We start from the raw sequence: 16,510 nt of genomic DNA, 5'->3' as shown, positions 1-16,510 counted from the left end.
TATGAGCAAACAAAAGTTCCAGCTTTGAGAGAGCGCGCCAAGGCCGACGCGTCTGGGGCAGCTGCAAGCTAGCTCTCAACCTTGGATCTCGATAATCACTCCAACACCAAACTTTGTAATAGCGCTTGAGTGGCCTGAATACGGTCGCATCTAGAACACATTCCTTCACGTGTGTAACAAATCGTCATCATGCCTGCGCTTCGAAGCACAATCGATCGCCTCGACAAACCAAGCTCATATGCGACAGCAAAGGTACTCATAAGCCTTGCGCTCCAACCCATATCGCATGTACTAATAATTCTTAGAAACGCAGACGCGACCGTAACACACGCGACGACGACCGCGCCCGCTCGCCCTCGCCTGAAGACAAACTCAAAGATGCAACCACGCTCTACGTAGGCAATCTCTCCTTCTACACCACCGAAGAGCAGATCCACGAGCTCTTCTCAAAATGCGGCGAGATCAAGCGACTAGTAATGGGCCTCGATCGTTTCCAAAAGACACCCTGCGGATTCTGCTTTGTTGAGTACTACACACATCAGGATGCGCTCGACTGCATGAAGTATATTGGTGGTACCAAGTTGGATGAGCGCGTTATCAGGACAGATCTGGACGAGGGTTTTACCGAGGGACGGCAGTATGGCCGTGGAAAGAGTGGTGGACAGGTGCGCGATGAGTACCGAGCCGAGTATGACCCTGGACGCGGTGGTTACGGAAGGGCGGTGGACGAATACCATGAGGCGCAGTAGAGCAGTGTTGAGGATTCCACGATCGCGCAGCAGCATGTCAGCAGCAACAGGGAACCATCCGGAGACGCGGGCTCGACATGGAGGGCTTCTAATAGCGACCGCGGCAGAAATGATGAGAAGCAGATCTCGGCTCAGAGTCTTGAGATGCTATACTAGCGCAAAAGACATACGGTTCAATTCGCTATTCCTCAGAACGGAGACAACGAGCAGGATCATCGATCCCAGGAATGAATTTGCACATTCCACTTTGACGGAGTTTGACGCATGGCACTGGAAGAATTTGGCATCCATCTTCGACATCAGTGATTAGTTTTGTATTCCTAGACATGCGTATGAGAGCAAGGGAACCGAATATCAGATACCTTTTGAAATTCACCGCCGTCTTCAAAACGCCTGCCGCTCGGGCGATTTATAGTAATGTGGTCTACAAATACAAGTCTTGAGTACTCTTTCATAGGATGCGTAGCTCACTTTGTCCGGTCCGCCAGTTCGAACTGCTCTCTTCTTTCTACCGCCTTGAGGACTTCGCCCAACCACCACACATGTATGCGCGAGTCGTCAGTCAGCTCTGGGTGGAAACTACATCCAAAGACATTGCCCTGGCGAACGGCGATTATGTCCTCTGCACCCGTGTGATTGTGCTCCTGGTTGTCTTGTAGTGGCTTCGCATTCGTGGACAATGTGGCCATGATTTCGACTTCCCGATCCAGTTCCCTCCTTGCCAGATCATCGACTGGTGTCTTACTCGGCGCAACGACGGTATCCTCCCTCTCACTCTCACCCTTCTGAATGCCAACCGCTTTGGATGTGGGCAACACCTTTTCGACTACAGGCGCACGTATAAAGACACATCGATACGGATCGCTCTTGCCAGTGTCGCTTGTGGCGTCCAGGAACGGCAGGTTGAGATTGGCTTGGAAACTTTCTTGTTGCCTTCCAAAATGATTCCTGTTCACTCTCACATCCAGACCTCCGATCAATTCTTGCCCGCCCTTCTTTGTCCGGTTGGCGCTCTCTGCAAGCAATATGAGACCGGCGCATGTACCCCACGTCGGTTTGCGCTGAACCTTGACGAAGTCACGCAGGGGCTCAAGGAGGTTGCTTCGTGCAGCTACGAGGGACATGGTTGTGCTCTCGCCACCAGGAATGATGAGGCCATCGCATTGCTCGAGTTGCTCCGGAGTGCGCACTTGGATGAACTGGAATGGTGGTGCGGAGGCGATATTAGAAGCCGCGGAGCGCAAGAGTTGAATGTGTTCGCTGAAAGCGCCTTGGAGGGCAAGCACGCCAACTGTGACTTTCTGTTCGCTATTCGTAACCGTCATGTTGAATCTTTGAGACACCGATCAACTCCGTAATCAGAGAAAACAAAGGAAAGAAAAATATGTCTACGAGATTACGGCATGGAATGACATGGGAGTCACACAGACGGAAAGTGACGGGAAATGCGACAAAACCTTTATCGATAAACCCCAAATGTTCCCCACTAAAAGCCGCAGTCTAGGTATGTCACCCATCTCATCTCAGCCCTAGCCGGATCGCTTCTCCGATCGTCATTATCTGGATCATCGACCTCGACTCTCGGGAACCCCGCTGATGCCGTGAAGGAACAATCATGATATAGAAACTCCGAATATGACGCATTACTAAATCTCGAAGCCATTGTGTCGGGCGCCGAAACACTCAAATAAGCCGAAGAGCCCGCCAAGTGGGGTCCGCAGCTCGGAATTGTCCCGTCCATCCAGACTACTATATCGCTTGCTCGACTAGCTGTCTTGTTACTGCCATTATTGCTTCGCCTGAAGCGCAATGGCCGACCAAGACGACAACGGAACAGTAGGGAGCAGTTTCACTTGCTGGCTCCTGGATACTCGGTCAATATGGCCCGGTACCAAGATTACGGACTCCGAAGCTGTTGGTCTACATCTCCCCGGCTTCCACTGACACAGAATTAATTGTTATCCTAGGCCCGAGAAGCACTTTCACTAGTCAGCCTTGAGGAGCGCGAGAATATTACGCGGAAGTACCACATAGCTGATGCTCGTATGAGCCTCGGCTCGGCACTGCTCAAGCGTCTGTTCGTCCACAAGATGCTGGGGATCCCGTGGAAAGACATTCGCTTCGGTCGCAAACGGGATCCCAAGCATGGAAAGCCTATTGCGCTGTTACCTCCGCCACAGCATGGCCCGGCACCTCTTGAGTTCAACATCTCGCACCAAGCAGGCCTAGTGGCCTTGGTTGGGTGCAAGACAGACGAGCTAGATGCAGAAGTAGGCGTAGATATCGTCTGTGTCAACGAAAGAGACGAATACCGCGTTATAGACAAGGAGGGATTCGACGGCTGGATAGACATGTACGCCGAAATCTACAGCCAAGAGGAATTGTTCGATCTCAAGTACAACGTTGATCCCTTTCCTCTTCTCGACGGCACAATAGTCACGCAAGAGATAATTGGTCGCCACGATCGATGTTGTGCGCGGCACAAACAACTCAGCATCACGCTCCCGAATGGAGAGAAGCGAGTATTTGATTCAGAGCTGCTGATTGATGCAAAGCTACGCCGCTTCTACACGTTTTGGTGCTACAAGGAGGCTTACATCAAGCTGGACGGCGAAGCTCTCCTCGCACAGTGGATCCCCCGGCTGGAATTCAAGAACGTGCGTGCGCCCCGTGCTGGGACTCCTGCGCGCTGTAGCACACATGGAACATGGGGCGAACGCATCAGCGATGCAGAGGTTTGGTTCACGATGAAGGCCGATGGCAAGGGACCTGCGGGTGTAAAGGGTATGAAGAAAGATGAGAGTAAGAGGTTGGACGATACGCGTGTGGAGATTCAGGCTTTTGATGAAAAATTCATGATTGGCGTTGCGGCAAAGGAGAGGACGGATACTGCTGTTGATGGAAATAGGCCCAAGTTGCCAGAGGTGCTTACGCAGTTCCAGGCGTTGCATCTGGAAGAGGATATTATGGGTGTTGCAAGGGTTGCATGATTTGATAGACTTGATGATGGGAATAGATGTTACTATTAGTCGATACATGCGTTCTCAAATGAATCTAGTGTTTCCCGGCGCAGGAAAGGATTGTGATCCTAGTAGTTCAGAAACGTTGGCGTCATATTGACAAGGCTAGCTCATGACTACGTCAATCCTCACATCCTAGCATTAACGAGTCCATGACGATCCTGCAACATTCAAACACAACAATTCTTCTCTTTTCCCTTACAAGAGAGACTCAACTATACCAACTACCAACTACTCACCAAGCCAATTGCATTAAAAAAATGCCTTCCAACAGCCTCAACTACCCCCTCCTCGCCATCCCGGCCTACTACGTCTTCTCCCTCATACCCCACGGCTACGCAGGCAGCCTGCTCTCCTCCAACGGCTACAAAGTCAACAATGCGAACCCCAAGGCCTCTCTATCCCCAGATGCTGTAAAAGGGAAGGTGCCAGATGCAATGTATGTCGTTATTTTCCCTTCAACTCCAAATGTTTTGTACCATTTTACATATGAGCATGAGAAAAGAAGCTGACATGGGATAAAACAGCTTCCAAAAATATCAACGCGCTGAGAACGCTCAATCAAACAACATGGAGCAACTACCCCTCTTTGCCACTGCAGTGCTCGCAAGCATCGTTGCTGAGCGCACGACGGCCGTCGGATTGGGACGGGAAGTAGTGTCTGGTGATGCAACGGGCCTGACGACATTTGTGGCGGCGTGGTTTGCGGTTAGGACAGCGTACGTAGTGTCGTATGTGCAGATTGCGGATCACGCAACGAGTTTTGTGAGGAGTAGCTTTTGGGCAGTTGGAAGTGGGTTGGCAGTGTATCAGATTTATAAGGCAGCTGCGTTGTTGGGGTAGGGGGGTTTGCTTGGATTCGTGTACGCATAATGGTATAGAGTGTAGTGGGAATTATTCAAGATGAAGTGTTAACGCTGTCGTCTGTGTATGTTGATGCTCGCTCTTGTATGGCGCTCCATAAGGACTTCTCGACCATGTCGCTGTTGAAGAATCTTGCTGCATCTTCGTGCCACCAAGACACTTTGATCGATGGCGGGATGTATTTGATGAAGCGCGTCTTCATCTCATCCATGTACTTGCCTTGGATAGACTCCTGATCTTGTCCCACCCACATGTTAGAACGGGGCGCGGTACCGAACGTGATAGTGAGTTGCTGAAGGCCTGGAAATGTATCAAATATGTACTTTAAGGCAAATGGAGGCGATCTAGACCCTGTACGAAGAGTTTCCTGAACCGAGGAACCATTTATGCGTACGGAAAGCTGCTTGATCAGAGGAAAGATGTTAGAATCCATACTCTCTATTAACTGGCGGATAGAAATGGTGTTGTCTTCGTATAAGGACGTGTTTTCCAGTTGGAAAACGGTTGCAATCAAGAAATTCACATTCTCATAGTAATGTTTCCGCACTTCACTGTGCAGTTGCTTGTTGACGCGCATGAGAGCAAGGCGTCGGCCATTGCTTTTGCGACACCAGGGCGGGAGAATACCGCGAGGGTGTTCAGGCAGAACGTACGAGTACACCTGCAGGCGAAGCTCAGCTGGAAGTCGCAAAAAGGGAAAAGGCGCGACTGTGCCATGTCAGTACAGGCACGTAATTGCTCTCTGGACGGAACCCTCAGCTTGCCTTGAGCTTCGAGCCTGGCGACGACGCCGGCAAGATCAGTTCCGCATAGGCGATCAATGTCTGGCAGCATAGGGCGGAAGTCGGAGAAAGTAGGATCTGCGCCCTTTTTGAAGTCTGAGGTGCGTTGTATATTTACATATGGCCGGCCCTGGGACATGGCCTTGATTGCTTCGGCCAAGACTTTGGGGATGAGGTCTGGTCGCGAGATAGTCTTCACCATGAGAAAAAATTCCTCTGAGCCGTCGACGTAGACGGCAACATGAGGAGGCTGCATGTTAACTGCATCATCGATGCTGGTAAAATCCAGCTCCCTGCTGTGGCCGGTGCATGTGCCAGCTAGGGACTTGTCCAGGGCCTGGAGTTTGGGCTTCAGGTCCGCTGCATCGGCGAGAGAGAAGCGGTGGTCCTGTCGCGCTGCGGCGGCCATGCGGTGGTACTGACGAGGGATCGAGGACGATCGCCGTGGGGGCACATATAGGTCAGCCAGCGTATAGATCGCCATGGCGGTGGTTTGAGGGTGCAATGGCGGTGCTATTCGGAGATGATCAAGGATGCAGATGGGCTCATGGGTGCCCCGCGTGTTGGGAAGCGACAGGGGGCTGGAATGAGTGATGTAACAGGCGGGTCGCGGGCTTATGTCGCGGCAGGCACATGCAAGACATGCTTCAACTCAGTGCACACGCACACGCACATGCCATGACCTGACCTCTCTCCATTACCTACTTACCCGTTTCTATTCTTCGTTTTTTATTTCGTTTCTGCTTTTCTCACCGCCATTACCTCGCTTCCACGCTGCTTCCACGCTGCATCCACGCATTGCTCTTCGCGTGCTTTGTCGCCCACCCCGCCTGAAGCCCGTCTTTCCCCAAGCTGCACCACACCGCGCCCAGTCCTGGCTCACCACACTACGTTCCGTGGGCGGGAGCAATCCGCCAGTCGACAGGATGTCTGCCCCTGATAACAAGCAGGGCTTCCTCTCAAATCTCTCACCGTGGTCCTCTCGTGCCGGCACCCCCAAGCCTCCATCGACGCCCAAGCCCGATGCAGGTGTGGAGAAAGTGAAGAAGATGGAGCAAGAGAAGGAGAAGGAGCGTATCGCGACTGGGCTTGCTCCCCAGCAAGGAGGCGACCATATTATCGATCGCAGGCACCGGCTGAGCCTCAAGCGCTATCCTCAGGACTGCCCTCCGCTGGCCGTGAGATGGTTCCATGCCATAGACGTAAGTACACCGATGTACTGAGAGTCTTGCGCAGGAGTTTCGGAGGAGTCGTCCCATGTCTTCTTCCACTGACAATCGCAGACTCCGAAAAGGAAACCCCTCTCCAAGCATGCCATGGCGCCCGATACCGCCCTGCCTAAGCCTAGGAAGTGGATACCCTTTAGTGCCAGTGATTCGCGCGCTATCGAGACAGCATTTCAGAAAACAGCCGACGAAGCGGATATGGACGAGTTGCGAAAAGGAATTGGAAGCCCTTCGACGCCCATTCAACCAAATCCCGTGGCACCCAAGACTACAAAGGTTCCTGTCAACGAGGACTATCTATTCGATGTTGAGATAGAAACACGCGAGTTGGCACCAGCATACTGGCTGGGGCCGGTGTACGATGTCAAACGAGGAACGTGGTTTACACCAGATGGCGAAGCTGTTGACGAGGGTCTGGCTATGCAGCTCGAGGAAGGCTATCTAAAAGTCAAGCCGTGGAAATTTGGCAAACCAGAGGAGAAGCGAGCAGTTTCGCAGCCTCGCGCAAGACCGCTGTCCATGGGACCGCTGGCTGGTGAAGACCACCGAAAAGAGCTGGGCCGGCTGAACCGTGACTCGACATCGAATCCTGTAACACCAAAGTCTTCATACGATAGTCTGAAAAAGGAAGCTGAAAATCAGGCCGAAGACGCAAAACCAGCAGATTCTGCTACAAATTCAAATGCCCCCGCAGACCTGCCTAGGACGCATCGCCTTTTCGGTGCCCATCTGAATTCGACTGTGACTTATCAAGATGAGACAACAGCATGGCTGCTGACGGACGATATGTGGTCACGTATGGGTAGCACGTTGTACCAACGCTTTGCTGGAGGCGCACATTATGCTGGAAATAAATACATTCGCGGGTATACGGACCCGGCAGACAAGAAGAAGCAGCCGGCTCCGACCAAAGGCCCTCAGAGCGCAAAGCCGAGCGGGCGACCCGAGACTCCGTCTCTGGCATATGGTTCAGATCATGGCAAGCAGTCGGATTCGGATGCTAATACTGACGAAGACACATCGGAGAACGAAAGGAGCATGTCACCTTCGCAAACGCGCAGACGCAATCTGGAGAGACAGGTATCCTCACTATTGACATCATCGAAACCCGAGTATGAGCAGCAGCAGGAAGAGGCAATGCGAAAACGTGAGGAAAAGGAGATGCGCGAGGATTACAAGGCTCAGAACGACAGTGACCAAGGCCGTGAAATCGAGCACCTGCTTCTGGTCACCCATGGTATCGGGCAACGACTTGGCATGCGCATGGAGTCAATCAACTTCATCCATGACGTGAACACTATGCGTAAATCTCTCAAGTCTGTTTATGCAGCTTCACCCGACCTACAGGCTCTCAATGCGGAGGTTGAGTCAACAACCAAGAACAACCGTATCCAGTGCATTCCCATCATTTGGCGACACCTTCTAGATTTCCCAAAACAGAGTCTCAAGCATAATCGCAAGGAACATGACTTGGGCGATCTCGACCATGAAGACGAAGAGTACCCTAACCTTGAGGATATTACCGTTGAAGGTGTTCCTGCCGTTCGTAACTTTCTTACAGATCTCGCTCTTGACATTTTACTATATCAAAGCCCCGCATACAAAGGCCATATTTCGCGAATCGTTGTCAAGGAACTCAACCGTGCCTACCACCTTTTCAAGGAGCGCAACCCTTCTTTCAAGGGTAAGGTCAGTCTTGTTGGCCACTCACTTGGTTCTGCTATCATGTTTGATGTTTTATGCATGCAAAAAGATCCCAAGGCGAAACCAAGTTCACAATCAGCCAAACAACGGCGATCAACTGAAGAAGGCCTGAAACTGGACTTTGAAGTAGAGGATTTCTATGCCCTTGGATCGCCTATCGGACTTTTCCAGATGCTCAAGGGAAGAACGATTGCTGGAAGACCACAAGCTGCTTCATCTACCTTTGTCCCACCGGTAACACCTGCGACGCCTATTGATGACCCATTTGCGCCAGAAGTTGATGAGCATGCTTTCGATATAACAACTTCCTCGCCACTTTGCAAGCAGGTTTTCAACATCTTCCACCCAACCGATCCCATTAGCTATCGTCTTGAACCTTTGATATCACCCGCCATGTCCACTCTGAAGGCGCAACCCCTACCATATACGAAAAAGGGCATTTTCGGAACGCCAGCCGCTCAGGGTATCACTGGCATTGGCCAACGGGTTGGTCAGGGTGTGACAGACTTCTGGACCTCACTCGGCTCAGGTAAGTGTCGATCTAATCCAAAAGTCGACGTTTGGAGATCAACGCTAGATTCTTCAACAATGGCCCAGAGTTTTCTTTTATGCTAACGAAATATTTTACAGGCATTGCAAGCGGACTCCTCAACCGAAGTCTGGGCATCTCAGGATCCGACATGACCGGCAGCGCCCAAGGCCAAAGATCTTCTCGCCCCTTGACTGCTGCTCCCAATTCCGGCAACGTAAACCTCGTCCCAGGTCTCAACGAGCCCACGAGCGCCTTCATCAGCGAAGAACGCCGCCGCCGCCTCGGCCAAGAAACCATTGCCGAGGGCGAAGACGGCGAGCATCCACCCACCCTGATCGAATCCGACATTGAAACCCTCTTTGCCGGCTTCCAGAAACGCAGAAAGAGCCAACAGACAGACGACGGCGAACACGACATTGAAAAGGATCTTGAGTGGCAGGAGCTTGAGGAACGAAGCCGCAAGCTGAAAAAGGAGGAACAAAAAGTGCGCCGGTTGAATTCAAATGGGAGAGTGGATTATAGTATCCAGGAAGGTGTAAGTACCCTGTGTCTCTCATTTGCTTCGGTATCATGCGTGTTAACATTGAGACAATATAGGCTTTTGACATTTCACTTCTGGCTAGTATTGCTAGTCACATGACGTATTGGGCGGACGAGGACGTATCGCATTTTATGATTTCGCAGTTGTTGGCTAGGCATCGTGTGTTTAAACCAAAGGAGTAGATGTGGTGAAGAAAAAAGGCCTTTTTGAATTAGATGGTAGATATTGGTGTTATTGGTAGATGGTGGTGGGATTTTTGTCTTTGTTCACCTAAATACCCCCCATTTTGTCCATGTGTCAATAATAGATGTATGATTGGCTTGAATCCTTGGTGTTTTCTGTGTGAAGGTAATTTTTCAATCATCTCAATCAAGTTTGCGTGCAAGCCCTAATACAACACTTGATTTTTCCTTTGGTAAGAAATATCATTATTCCATATGTGCGTTATAATACATTCTGTACCATATACCCAGTATTTACTCTTGACTTTCCATAAAAACGATAAACACCTAATCGTAGCAAAAAGAATATTCCCTTTGAAGAAGAAAAAGACCATTTCTGGGTATCTCAAACTCTGTGCAAACTGTGAGTAGAAAAAAAACGAAACACGATGTATATCCGCCGAAACCATATATTCACATACAACCCATTTGTAGTATAGAATTCCCAGAAAAGAACGAGAGGAAGAGGGAGAGGGAAAGGAGGAAAGAACGATGTACAATAGGTAAACGTGAAAATTTCTCGTCAAAGGTCGAGGTCGTATCGGTCATGTCGCAGTGGTGGAACGATATCAGCCCCGTCTGAACAATCGTTGCCATCTTGATCTAGCCGGCTGCTCCGATTGCTGTGTTGTCGCTTCAGCATGCACAGGCGCAGCCTCAGTATCAGATTGCTGGCTCTCCTCGCCACCAGTCGCAGACTGAGTCTGCATCTCGACGGCAGGTTGACTCTGCGTCTGCGCCCCAGTCTGTCTCTCTCTCGCCCGCCGATATGCATCACGGCCGTACAAAAAGTACTGCCAGTTGCGCACCGTAGCCGTTGCTTCCGGCTGCGCTGCCGTCTGCTGCGCTTCGAGATCCGGAGTGGGCGTTGCGACGGTGGTAGAGGGAGTGCCGCCGAGGGCGATTTGCTCTTCCTCGTCGTATTTGTCCATTTCTTCTTTGCTCATGTACATGGAGCGGCAGATGGGGCAGCTGGTTTTGCGCAGGACGAACCAGGATACGAGACATTCAGCGTGGAACTCATGGGAGCAAACGGTGAGTTTAAGGATGGGTTCCGAGTCGGATTGGGGGGTGGAGGTGGGAGGGGTGGCAGTGGTGGTGGTTGGGCTGGTGGATGGAGGTTGATCGGATGTCACGGACGAAGGTGCGGGAGTGTCGGCATTAGGTGTTTCTGGTGAGAGTTTCGCAGGCTCTGGCAGCGATGGTGGGTAGAGGGCTGAGAGACATATGGCACTGATGGGTGTGTCAGAATTCATGTCAATGCTATGCGGAATGATGGGTTGGCATACCATTCTTTCTCGGATATAGACTGGGATTCTCCTTCGGGCCTCTCTCGGTTTTCTTCTCCAACATCGCTTGCTTGCGAAGATATCTCAGTGACTTCTTTAAGCTTTTCTCTTGCTTCTTCTCGTCTAAGCGCAGGCTTCTTGACTTTTGTTGTTAGCCGTGTTGTGACAGGAATCTGTGTTCGCCGTCGTTTGCGAATGCAAAAGATGCATAGACTGTCCATTCAATTAACCCAAACGTCTCATATATTGACCGTTGGTCGGAATAGTTCGTTTTACAATCGCCCGCCAAAGACGGTGATTCGCATAGAGATGGGGTGGTTATCTAGATTTGGAAATACTTACAAAGGCGCTATGATGGCCACGACAAATACAGGAATCAAGAAGCTAAATGCAGTAGGCGTCATGCCCGAGTTGCCGACAGTCTTTTGCCATTCTCGCGCATGGAGAAAATGCACATCGTGCTCACCAGAAACTGCTGGCATGGCAAGTTGCGGTCTACTTGGTCTTGGTATCGGATCGGAGAGAAAGCGATGCAGGTGGAGAGGCACGTTGCGGGGAACGCAGGGCGACGGAACTGACGCAAGCGGCTAAGTCGGCAGGAATGGATTGCGCGTGCAACCGATGGCCTCGAGATGGAATACCCTGGCGATAAGTCGTTTGGTCGTGGACCAGGTGCAAAATGCCCTTTTTGTTGCTATTTCCGCGGTAGCCGGCGGGTGACAAGGTGAGTTTGGTTTGGGTTTGGGTGAGCAGGTGGGGAGGTTCGCAATGGGTTATGACCTAAGAGACATAGGACCCCGGACTTGATCTTATCCGAGGCTCCACCTGGGGTGTATGACATCTCCATCCACACAGCCTCCAAAGCCACGTCGTCCATTGTCAGCTTCGCTCTCCAGGTTCTTAGCCCTATTCGACCACACAGTATATAAGTGACCGGTCTGCAAGCCACTCGACCGCATACGGTCGTGTTGGTCGTATTGACCGTGTGGTGGCTATTTTCTTACTGATGGCCAAACTCGGCAACCCGCGCAACTCTGCAGTGGGCGCAGTGGGCTTACACACAGTCAGTATGCTGGACACTCCTAGCCCGGGGATTTATTGCCGTGACAGCGCTACGCCTTGTCATGTCACGTTGATCCTCGAGATAAACATCTGTCAGGTCTTGTTTCGACATGCAGCTGATACCTCCTCTTATATCAATCCGCATGTCCAAGACAACTCCGCTCCACCAGCCACACACCCACCCTTGCCTTGTCTTGGGCCTTCAATAGTGCGCAGTCTCGGCTGGCTGGGCTGACGTTTGCCAGAAGAAGCCTGAGATGCGATTTGGCTGTTAGCGATCCCTGGGCGCTCAGAGGACCCACTTTATCGGCCTTGGTTCGGAGTGGAGCGGAAAAAATGCCAAGCCATCCCACCCGCGTAACCGAGTCCAAAAGGCCACCTGTGGATCACGGTGGGACGCCTAACCAGCAGCAGCCCACTGCACGGCTACACAAGGTTTGAGAAGAAGCAGTCCTAGGCCAATGAACTAACTCGAGGATATATTGGCATACGGCCAAGCTGATTGATTACTATGGTTATCTTCGGCATAAGAGTGGGCACCATACTCTACCGCTGCTATGCTGTATGTACGGAGTAAACGAACCCGCAGTCGTATCAACGCCCTCAGTCACAAAGGTGTAGGAGTCCAATACTATTGTTGTTTATCATGTCTTGATTACTATGTACGTAATATAACTAGAAAATCTCATCTGTCCCAGCACAGGGTGCCCAAGGTATCATCGTAATCGCATGCTATGCAAACAAATTCAAACTCCCCTTTGCAGATTGCCCTCTGCCATAATAAATTCAAAATCCAAATAAAGACATAGCATTGGTATCATAGTTCCAAATCGTTCACTTGCACGCCTAAGCAGACGACTTCTTGTCTGCCGCATCCTCATCGGTGCTAATGGCTGTGCTGAGGTATCGCTCAAACACACGCTGCTCCAGATCAATGGAGCCCCTCCTTCCACCACCATTCTTTGCCTCGCGCCTCCTGAAGTAGACTCGCTTGCCCCACTTCCACGACTCAATCCCGAGGAAGAAGAGGAATGTGGCAATGAAGACAATAGCCCATTCCCAGCTAATTCCCTTGTGCCTGAACACCTTGTCGTTGATGACGGGAATGTACAGAACGGGGAAGATGGTGACAAACGCAAAGACAATTGAGAAGAAGAGGAACTTGTTGCGCCAGACGTCGCGGGCCCATTGCGTGAAGTACTTGTTCGATCCAGGCTGCATCATGAAGAACGAGCGGCGCATGTCCAACATTTGCCATGCCAGGAAAACTGAGAACCAGGTAAGGCAGGCAAAAGTAGTCGCACGGGCGCGGAACACGGTCTCGCAAGTGGGGTTGTACGTCTCGTTGCAGTTGAATCCCAGGTTGCCATCGCCAAAGCCGAACATGACAAGGGAGAAGGCGCCTAGGCAGAGTGCAGCAATCCAGAGACCGTAGACGAACATATCGCAGATGACCTCGAGGGTGAAAACACCGCGCTTGAGCTGTGGCTTGTCAGTAAATACCCAGGAAATATCTTGTTTAGCAGCAGGAAACTTACACTCTGTGGAGGTCTGTTGAGAATATCTGGTGCAGCAACTTCGAAACCAAGACCCATGTCGGGAAGCGACGAGGTAATCATAATGATCCACATGACTTCAACGGGAGAGACAGGGAAGACGGAAAGTCCACTCTCATCCTTGAACGCAAGACCAATCAGCAACACACATGCTTGCGCAATGTTTTGGGCGAGCAAGTGCAGAATGAACTTCTGGATGTTGTCAAACATGCGGCGGCCCTCCTCGATAGCGTTGAGAATAGATGCAAAGTTGTCGTCGGTCAGAACGATATCAGAGGCGTCTTTGGCGACATCGGATCCAGTACCCATTCCAATACCGACATCCGAGCGCTTGAGAGATGGAGAGTCGTTGACACCGTCACCAGTCATACCGGTGAAAGCCTTTCGTCGGTGGAGTGCGTCAATCATGCGGACCTTGGTGTTGGGGGCGCAACGAGCAATGACAAGTGGGAGAAGTGGGAGAGCATCGATTTCGTCGTCGGTGAGCTTGTCGAACTGAGATGCAGTCATGACCATGGCGTCCGTCGTTTCCTTGGGAAGAGTCCCCATGTTCGATGGCACGATACCAACTTCAATAGCAATGGCGCGAGCAGTTCCAGGGTGGTCACCAGTAAGCATGTGGACTTCAATGCCCGCCTTCTGGCACTGACGAACAGAGCCGGCCGTTTCAGGTCGAGGGGGATCATACAAACCGACGAGACCACGGAAGATGAGATCTTGCTCGATTCCCTCACGTGCTATTTCCTCGCCCTTTTGAGGGGAAGGTCCATCATATTCCTTGCTTGCGAGAGCCAAGACACGCAGTCCCATGGCGGCGAGCGATTCCATGTTGGCCAAAATCTCCTCGCGGTAGTCGTCGTCCAGCTCAACGCCAGCATCGTTCTCGTCGGTGAATACGCGTGTGCATGAGTAGATGACTCGTTCAACGGCACCCTTGGTGAAGACATATTTCTTGTTCGTAGCAGTTTCTTCGAAGATGACAGACATCTTCTTAACGTCGGAGTCGAAGGGGAATTCAGCTAGTTGCTTCCAAGCAGGTGTGTCACCACCGGTGTGTTCGAGACGGTTCCACTTGAAGCGAGATGCGAACACCTGGATAGCGATTTCCGTGGGGTCACCTCGTGCATTCCATTGGCCCTCGTCAGTCTGGTGAACGTGGGCCAGATTAGCAAGTGATGCAACCTTGAGGTAGTCTACAAAATGCGGGTTGTCTTGGAGAAGCTCCTCCCAGGTCGAAGTCTTCTCGTCCATGTCAGCGTCAATGTGTCGGGGTTGCTTGGGGTTGAACGACAGAGCCCCGACAGTAGGGTTGTGCGGCTCGTCAGACTGTCCAACAGAGTAAGTTCCCTTGGCGGGGATCCAGGCTTTCTTCGCAACCATCTTTCCTTGTGTAAGGGTACCGGTCTTGTCGGAGCAAATGTCGGTAACACCACCAAGAGCCTCGAGAGACTTCAAGTTGCGCACAATTACGTGACGCTGCACCATGCGCTTTGTACCAGCAGCCATGGTGATGGTTAGGACGACAGTAAGAGAAGCCGGGATCATAGAGAGACCAGTAGCAACCGCATAGATGATAACTTCGCTGTTGTTCGAGAAGCTATTAGCGGCAAGTACAATGATAGCGCAGACGACTGCAACGCCAAACAGGAGGATCGCGAGGCGAGCGAGTTTCTTTTGAAGTGGAGTGCCGACGTTAACACCAAGGAAGTGGCCAACCATGTCAGCAAGAGTCAACGACCAGGCCTGGGCATAGCGATGCGGCTTAGCCTTTCCATCGGGCTTGCGCTTGACCTCTCGGACACGCGAACCCTTCTGTCGAAGGGACATGGCGATAGATCCAATCTCAGTGTGCATGCCAGTAGCGAAAACAACACCGCGAGCACGTCCCTTGGTGACAGTCGAGGAACTGTAGGCAATGTTAAGACGGTCGCCAGGGCCAGTATCCTCGTCAAAGACGGCATCGCCATCTTTAGATACAGGGAGTGATTCTCCGGTAAGCAGGGCCTCGTCGGTCTCGAAGTTCAAAGCCTCAATGATGCTGTGTGCGTGTTAGTAGTGTGTTCCCCAAAATTGAGTTTAGCGTGGCAATGACGTACCGAATATCCGCTGGGACAGTGTCACCTGTCTTCAACTCGATAAGATCACCAGGGACTACCTCGATAGTCGGGATCGTAACCGTTTTTCCGTCTCGGGCAGCGGTGGCAGTAGGCGAAGACAAGGATCGGAGCGAGTCCATGGTCTTTTCAGCATTGTACTCTTGCACAAATCCGATGATAACGTTGAGCAGGATGATGGCAGTTACTACACCACCCTCAATCCATGATTCAATAGCAAATGAGACAGCCATGGCTGCGATTAGAATCTGCGTTGGGTTAGCCTTCACCGTCTCTGATTCGCAGTGATGGCAATTGACCTACCAGTGTCATAGCGTTGGCGACCTGTCTTAGCAAAATTTTGGCCGGCGACACTCCTCCATCGTCGCCGAGATCATTGTTGCCATACTTTTCATGTCGAGACTTTGCTTCGGCAGTGGTAAGTCCGTCTTCAGCATTGCACTTGACCTCCTCAACCACCTGCTTCCAGGTAAGGGCGTGGGCGGGCTTGGAGAGGGGGTCGTTAGCCTGGCCAGACTTGTGGCCCTCGAGGGAGGGTTGCTTCTTGCCCATTTTGATTGCTTCTGGGTGCTAAGAAGAAAGGTGAGGAGTCAAGCATTCCCGCTGCGGGGGCTCTGCTACCTTTAAGCACCCGTGGGGAGAGATGCAAGCGGCACACGCATGGCGAAAGCCAAGAACCGTGCGATATCGACATCTTGGCATGGTTGGAGATATCTTGGGGCCGGTGCAAGGACGTCACCTTCGGGGTCGGCAGTGTCCAACAATGTGCGGCATGGCTGCATGCATTCACCTACGTACATTACATATGCATCAGAGCCGCCTTGCCATGGCACCCACCATCTTGCGGTGC

At 51.6% G+C, this 16,510-nt stretch overlaps 8 protein-coding genes across 8 annotated transcripts; 4 read left to right on the top strand and 4 right to left on the bottom strand.

Moving 5' to 3' along the window:
* Window positions 1-189: 189 nt before the first annotated feature.
* Window positions 190-749, top strand: COCVIDRAFT_30223 (hypothetical protein; the record flags this gene model as incomplete). Its single annotated transcript, XM_014696926.1, has 2 exons — window positions 190-252; window positions 306-749. 2 exons carry the CDS (start codon window positions 190-192, stop codon window positions 747-749), a joined length of 507 nt encoding a protein of 168 aa, XP_014552412.1.
* Window positions 750-1,216: 467 nt separating this feature from the next.
* On the bottom strand, window positions 1,217-2,074 carry COCVIDRAFT_110420 (hypothetical protein; the record flags this gene model as incomplete). Its single annotated transcript, XM_014696925.1, has 1 exon — window positions 1,217-2,074. One exon carries the CDS (start codon window positions 2,072-2,074, stop codon window positions 1,217-1,219), a length of 858 nt encoding a protein of 285 aa, XP_014552411.1.
* A 484-nt stretch (window positions 2,075-2,558) lies between these two features.
* COCVIDRAFT_110360 (hypothetical protein) lies at window positions 2,559-3,739 on the top strand (the record flags this gene model as incomplete). Its single annotated transcript, XM_014696924.1, has 2 exons — window positions 2,559-2,663; window positions 2,717-3,739. The coding sequence occupies 2 exons, from the start codon at window positions 2,559-2,561 to the stop codon at window positions 3,737-3,739; spliced, it is 1,128 nt and encodes a 375-aa protein (XP_014552410.1).
* A 290-nt stretch (window positions 3,740-4,029) lies between these two features.
* COCVIDRAFT_30220 (hypothetical protein) lies at window positions 4,030-4,612 on the top strand (the record flags this gene model as incomplete). Its single annotated transcript, XM_014696923.1, has 2 exons — window positions 4,030-4,208; window positions 4,297-4,612. The coding sequence occupies 2 exons, from the start codon at window positions 4,030-4,032 to the stop codon at window positions 4,610-4,612; spliced, it is 495 nt and encodes a 164-aa protein (XP_014552409.1).
* A 55-nt stretch (window positions 4,613-4,667) lies between these two features.
* COCVIDRAFT_110375 (hypothetical protein) lies at window positions 4,668-5,899 on the bottom strand (the record flags this gene model as incomplete). The annotated part of the gene is made up of 2 exons (XM_014696922.1): window positions 4,668-5,311; window positions 5,365-5,899. The coding sequence occupies 2 exons, from the start codon at window positions 5,897-5,899 to the stop codon at window positions 4,668-4,670; spliced, it is 1,179 nt and encodes a 392-aa protein (XP_014552408.1).
* A 442-nt stretch (window positions 5,900-6,341) lies between these two features.
* COCVIDRAFT_110413 (hypothetical protein) lies at window positions 6,342-9,600 on the top strand (the record flags this gene model as incomplete). Its single annotated transcript, XM_014696921.1, has 4 exons — window positions 6,342-6,617; window positions 6,699-8,874; window positions 8,976-9,412; window positions 9,475-9,600. 4 exons carry the CDS (start codon window positions 6,342-6,344, stop codon window positions 9,598-9,600), a joined length of 3,015 nt encoding a protein of 1,004 aa, XP_014552407.1.
* Window positions 9,601-10,208: 608 nt separating this feature from the next.
* On the bottom strand, window positions 10,209-11,410 carry COCVIDRAFT_110440 (hypothetical protein; the record flags this gene model as incomplete). Its single annotated transcript, XM_014696920.1, has 3 exons — window positions 10,209-10,872; window positions 10,929-11,141; window positions 11,271-11,410. The coding sequence occupies 3 exons, from the start codon at window positions 11,408-11,410 to the stop codon at window positions 10,209-10,211; spliced, it is 1,017 nt and encodes a 338-aa protein (XP_014552406.1).
* A 1,426-nt stretch (window positions 11,411-12,836) lies between these two features.
* Window positions 12,837-16,212, bottom strand: COCVIDRAFT_30216 (hypothetical protein; the record flags this gene model as incomplete). Its single annotated transcript, XM_014696919.1, has 4 exons — window positions 12,837-13,472; window positions 13,529-15,584; window positions 15,643-15,908; window positions 15,964-16,212. The coding sequence occupies 4 exons, from the start codon at window positions 16,210-16,212 to the stop codon at window positions 12,837-12,839; spliced, it is 3,207 nt and encodes a 1,068-aa protein (XP_014552405.1).
* Window positions 16,213-16,510: the final 298 nt, after the last annotated feature.

Source organism: Bipolaris victoriae (genome assembly GCF_000527765.1).
Source record: "Bipolaris victoriae FI3 unplaced genomic scaffold scaffold_110, whole genome shotgun sequence".
NCBI classification, from domain to species: domain Eukaryota; kingdom Fungi; phylum Ascomycota; class Dothideomycetes; order Pleosporales; family Pleosporaceae; genus Bipolaris; species Bipolaris victoriae.
The sequence above is the reverse complement of the archived record's forward strand: the minus strand, read 5'-3'. Positions and strand labels throughout refer to the sequence as shown.